The 6,159-nt window shown below is 31.2% G+C and overlaps 1 protein-coding gene across 1 annotated transcript; it reads right to left on the reverse strand.

Annotated features, from left to right (window-relative positions):
* Positions 1-1,859: 1,859 nt before the first annotated feature.
* Positions 1,860-3,777, reverse strand: LOC102595859 (GATA transcription factor 21). Its single transcript, XM_006346503.2, has 3 exons — positions 3,385-3,777; positions 2,897-3,196; positions 1,860-2,414 (listed from the first exon to the last, which is right to left on the reverse strand). Exons 1-3 carry the CDS (start codon positions 3,598-3,600, stop codon positions 2,070-2,072), a joined length of 861 nt encoding a protein of 286 aa, XP_006346565.2. The 5' UTR covers positions 3,601-3,777; the 3' UTR covers positions 1,860-2,069.
* Between the last annotated feature and the right edge of the window lie 2,382 nt (positions 3,778-6,159).

Consider the following 6,159-nt stretch of genomic DNA (forward strand, 5'->3'; position numbering starts at 1 on the left):
TTAAATTTAGTGACTAAAATTCAAAAAAACCAAGGAAAGTTTCTAACTATGATTTAGATAATAAATACATTATATATTTGGTTCCAAAAATTATTTTAATCCTACCATCTTAGCAACATATTATCTTATCTATAAATATAATACTAAAAATATTATTCTCTTTCTATTTTTTTTCCTTTCCAGTATTTTATCGTTCAATTATTTTTTTAATTAATATTTAATAAATAATCTTTTTTTTTTGTTAGTTCGCGTACTTACTAATAAAAAAACAATTGGACAATAAATACTACATAGGGAAAAAAAAGTAAGAGAGATTTTTTTTTACTTTATTTATTGGATATGATAATATGTTTCTTAGACCATGGGATTATAATAATTTCTTGGAATTAAAGATACATTATATTTATCATCTAATTATGGTTATGTATAGATATATATTTTTAATTATAATTAAATCTTAGCCATGAAATTTAACTTGTCATATGTCCTCAATTCAACCAAGACCTTATAAGAATTACTTTGTCAAGGCAATAGTGTAAATGAAGTGTACTGGTTTAATTAAGAAGTAACTTAACATTTTAAAGCTACAATCGGATAAGGTAATCCTTAGAAAAAACTTACCTCAAGCCAATGCAATTTACATTGTTACATAATTTAATGAAGTAAAACACATGTTAATTAATTATGGTTAAGTAAAATGAACTATAAATTTATACACATGGCATGCATGTATTGACTTAGTGTATACATCCAGTGTAGATAAGTTTTACCCGTAGATTTATTTTTCCCTTTTTTATTTTTTTCATAATAAAGGGATAAACCGCAACCTTGAACTTCAACCAATCGATCGGTCACGAGTCATTTGGCTTTATCTCAATTCAACAAAACTAACAAGACATGTACGATATATTGTTTCCAAATAAACAAGAAATTAAACAGAAAAATGGTTGCTGATAACATCAAGGCTGAATAAGTAAGATAAGAGATTTAACACTTTTTTGGAGAAATTTCCTCTGTCCCAGTTTATTTGATTTTTTTTAATCTGTTTTAAAAAGAATGATTCATTTCTATATTCAGTAACAATTTAACTTTAAAATGAAAATTTTATCCTTAATAAAATGATTTATAACCACATAAATATATTGCTTATTTAAAGCCACAAATTTCAAGTTTTCCTAAACTCCGTGTCAAATCAAATTGACTCATATAAAATGGGGCGGAGGGAGTAATACTAGTAGTATACTTACACAACTAGATACTCTCTCCGTTCCTATTTTATATGTCACCATTTTTTATTTCACGTGCATTAAAAATTAAGTAAGTTTACTATTCTATCCTTATTTAATTTTTTTGGAGTAAACTTTTCAATCAACGAATATGAATTAATTTATTTTGATTAATTAATTTGGTCAAATAATGTATATTTTCAAGACTAATAACTCACAAGGGTAAACTAGGAAGAATATTGTAATTTATGCATTGATTTTATGAAATGACAAATACTTCCTCTGTCCACTTTTATTTGTCATGTTGCGCTGTTCGAAAGTTAATTTGACTAATTTTTAAAGTTAAATAGATTACATTAATTCAATATTTTAAACAAAAAAAGATATTCAAATACTATACGAAAAGTACTATAAATTGCAATTTTTTGCATATCAATATGATGAAAAAATACATGTAAAATGTTACTCAAATTTCTTATAATTTGACTCAAAAAAGGAAATTATGATAATTAAAAATTGACGGAGTGAGTATTATGGTTGAACTATTTATAGTGATGATGACATATAAAAATAACGGATTACATGTAAAAAACAATGGAGGGATTATATGAAAAAGTGAGTGAAGATGGCCAATTCATATTATTAAATTATGATCTTACAAACGATCATCACAACACAAAAGCATACTATTTAATTTATTAATCCTAATATTTCTTATTAATAAATTTCGTGACTCAATTTACTCTCATTCTTGCTAACACTCATATAATTAATAAGTATTAATCTTCCTAGTAATTATTATAATCTCAAACACAAACTCTCACTTGAAAGAAGTCTAACTAATTAGCCATGAACAAGGCCACTTGAGAGTGCCATTAGGAGGATTGCTGCTTCCTTCTCATCTTGTGGGAAAATTTGTTGGAAAGCCAACTGGTTGCTCAAGTTTATCAACAAGTCTTCAAAACCAAGTTTCTTTGGTGCATTATTAGTACCAGAGGAAGAAGGACCCAATTTGCACCTTTTCTTGAAGGGTGTAACATGATTGTTAGTTCTAACTTTTGTTATATTTGGTTTGTGTTGTTGTACCTTTATCTTCATTGCTGTTTGATGATCAGTTTTCCCATTTGCTGCTGCTGCCATTGCTCGTCTTGCCTTCCTTTGTCGGATTCCACATGCGTTACACAATGACTGTAAACATCATTTCAGATTCAGTACGTACGAATTTTAACATTGCCAAAGAAAAATTGTCCTTGTATATGTTTAACTTTAGTAGGAATTTTAACAAAATGGAAAATAAAAAAAGATCTGTTTTCGATGACTATCTCATCTGGATAGAAGCTTAAGTTTTTATGAAACATGTTTGTTTTCTTTTTCTTTTTACATAAAGGCAGTGAGATTTATGTCAGAGTATAATTAAATTATAAAAATGTGGCTTCTCTAACAGTTTAAGTTACTCTTCAATTGTGGGATCAAAAAAAGAATCAGGTTGTATTGAAAATATATACAACTAAATAATACAAGTGTACTCTCTAACCGCGCTTAATTAAGTTGTTAGAACACTTCAAGCAATTTGAACCAAGAAGTCTCTCTAAAAGAGTAAAAGTTAAGGAGGGTAAAAATACACATACATTTGACATGTATAATTGGAGTAAAAAACAAAAAAAGATTACCTTAGGTCCTTTAGGACCACTTCTCCAAAGAGGGGTCTTAGTAGTGTTACAATCAGTACAAACCCTAATAGGTATATTGTTAGAGCTGTAATCAGTTTGTATAGGTTGTTGCTTTTGATCTCCCAACTTCAATTTGATGCAATCATTATTGGTGATATTTTTCTTTCTTTCTTGATCCAAGTCTTTTATCTCTGAAGACATGACTAACTTGTCTTCTCTCTTCCACAAGCTCAATTTGAGGCCACTTCCTCCCTTGTTTTTCTTCCCTAAATCATATGACGATCCACCATCATTATCAACCTATAAATCCACAAACAAAAACATCCGAAAAACACACTCAACATTAATTACTTATTCTGAACCCGAACAACAAAATCCAAGTGATCTTGGAAAAAATTGTAGTACCATAGTAGTTTTTTTTTTTTGAGATAAAGTAATACATGATCAAACATGAGGGGGAAAAAAAGAGACCCTTTTGTTGTATGTACCTCAAGTTGATGCTCATTTTGCATATAGTATTGGGTATGTTGATGATGAAAACTTGCCGTTTGATTGGTAGTTGAGTTGAAGAAAAAGTGATTATAGGATGAGTGAGAAGAAGAAGCTTGATAATTAGGGGTAACAAGAGAATTGTTGAGATCATTGTTGTTATTATTATTGAGGCCAAAAGGGAAATTAGGAGTTATGTGATCAGGTGGAGTCATGGGGAAAGTGATCAAGAAGAATGAGATAGATTGATCAAGAGGGAGATATTGGTTTGAGGAGTTGATCTTAAAAGAAGAGTCTTTTTTAGTCTAAGGAGAGAGAGGCTTAGACATTCACGTGACTTCATGACAACTAAACAGTTTTAAAAGAGACAAAACAAAAGGAAATAAGAGATGAATACTACCACTCGACTCAACCCTATCTTCAAAACATTACTCTACATCCCAAATTTATATAGCAATAAAATAAAATGTCATAAAATTTTGTTTTTTTGGTAAGTAAAATTTATTTACCAAGTGAATGTTACAATTCAGAAAACTCAGTAGGTATGGACATAAGCTCCCTCATTGCTAACCTCAAGAAACATAACTCACTAGCTACCCTTTACGGATACATGCATATTTAAAGCATGTAACCTAGTAGCTAATTTAGGATATCTACTCCCTCTTCCATGTGTGTCCTGAATGATATGCCCAACAATTGTGCTTGATAGCTGCTTCTTCTGTGTGAATTTCCTACTATTGCGCTCTAGCCATAAGTAATAAAGTGAACTTGCTATTGCCAATTTGTAAACGAGGGTTGTGCTGCCTTTCCCCTTCATATACTTAATTGCCCATTGAACTTCAGTTATCTAGTGCATTGTGCTTCTGTTGATTCCTTGCCAAGTATTTTCTTCCACATTTATGTAGTATATGAACATTGAAAGAATAGATGGTTGAGGTCATCATTCAGCAGCTGACATAGAGGGCGTATAGGGGACTATATCACACCCCATTTAGCCAGTTTATCTTTAGTCTCAAACCTTCTATTTACTGCTAGGTACATGATAAACAACAATTTAGGAGCTCTCATATTTGTCCCGACCAATGATCTCCATTTTGCCTACTCCACTGTACCCCTCATCTGCATATACTCTTTGCCAATGGAGTATTTTTTTCCATGTTTTTTATACATGCTTTAGTAAAACAAACCTGTTGGAGATGTTAAACAACTTTTAGGATTCTTTGAACTACCCAAGAAGTCTGCTTTGCTTGTATGTTTCACACACCATTCTTCCCATAATAGCTGTGTATCCAAGCAACTCATAGCTTGTCTTTAGTCTGGTATAAATTCCATAACGACTTCCCAATTGCAGCCTTATTCCATGTATATATTGTAAGAAAGTGCAATACTCCATTTGACTTGAGACTACAAAGCTTATCCCATGCAATTAAAGCCTTCATTGAAGTCTCAATATTTCCAGTCTATATGAATCTCCTACACATAGCCTCCAGAGTTTGAATAATGTTCTTAGGTAAGGAAAGTATTTGGGACAAGAACATTTGGATAGCATACAATACACTCTTGATGAGTTGAGTTTTTCCTTCATATGATAAGAATTTGATGGTCCATCTTGTGATTCTACCTAGCATATTCTCCAATAATGGTTTGCACTGAACTAAGGATACCCTTTTAGTACTTAAGGGACTCCAAGGTATCTGAATGACAGTGCCCGCTTAACAAATTGTAGTTCTTCTAGTATATTTTGTCTGAGCTCTTGCTGAACTCCATCAAAGTAAACATTACTTTTCTTTATATTTGCAACCAGACCTGAAGTCTGAGAAAATTTCGTAAAAAACTATACATACTCTTCACTAATCTTATATCCCCTCTGCAGAACATCAGCGAAATTCAATTGCACTATTTTTTGACTTTACATCTAAGGTGGTAATGGAAGTTAGGATCTGTCTGCAAAACTCTTAAAAGTTCTTGTCAAGTAGTTGATTGCTAATACAAATAAATAGGGGGACATTGGATCCCCTTATCTTATCACTCTCCTTGCTTTGAATAGTGTTGTACTGTGTCTATTCATCTGAATGGAGTATGTGACTATTGTAATACATTGCATTATCCACTTAATGACTCTACTTGGAATTTTGAGTCCCTCCAATATCTTCTCCAAAAATGTCCATTCAAGAGAATCATATGCTTTTTTCATGTCAATTTTAACCGTACACCTTTTAGAGATCCCATGTCTCTCAGATCCTTTCACATTTCATGACTCAGTATCACATTGTCATTCAAAAGTCCTTCATGGTACAAATGTTAATTCGGTAGGATCTACAAAACTCTCCATGAATAAATCTTAACCTAGTAGTGATTACTTTTGATATAACTTTGTATAATGTTGAGTAGCATGAAATTGTTAAAAAGTACTTTAAAAACTTGGGAAAAAATTCTCAACAATTTTCTCACAATATACAAAAAGTTAGAATGTCCATTACCTATCGAATTGAAGGTCTAAAAGTCTAGTTCAAACTCTCTTAACTGTTTGCCATACAACTTCAAAATATAGAGATATTTATGTTTTTGAGAGACAACACAACCAGACACCTCGATATGGGTCTCCCTTGCCCCTAAATCGGTGGTCTTTATAAAATACCACCTTCTTCATAGTTTTTCCATAAGAATTTGATGAAAACCCAAAAAACTCATAATAAAAACTTCCAAATATTCCTTAGATGTTAAGTTTCTTAACTCAAAAGTTTAAAGAAAATTTCTCTATGTTGCAAGCTCAT

This window comes from Solanum tuberosum, unplaced genomic scaffold (assembly GCF_000226075.1).
Source record: "Solanum tuberosum cultivar DM 1-3 516 R44 unplaced genomic scaffold, SolTub_3.0 scf00079, whole genome shotgun sequence".
Lineage (NCBI taxonomy): Eukaryota > Viridiplantae > Streptophyta > Magnoliopsida > Solanales > Solanaceae > Solanum > Solanum tuberosum.

Bases quoted from the DNA above. Each gene is read 5' to 3' on its own strand.
- LOC102595859 (XM_006346503.2), bottom strand. From the start codon at position 3,600: ATGACTCCACCTGATCACATAACTCCTAATTTCCCTTTTGGCCTCAAT. The intron at 3,197-3,384 runs GTACATACAACA...GTGGATTTATAG, and splicing joins AAAATGAGCATCAACTTGAG to GTTGATAATGATGGTGGATC. The intron at 2,415-2,896 runs GTAATCTTTTTT...TGATGTTTACAG, and splicing joins GTGGTCCTAAAGGACCTAAG to TCATTGTGTAACGCATGTGG.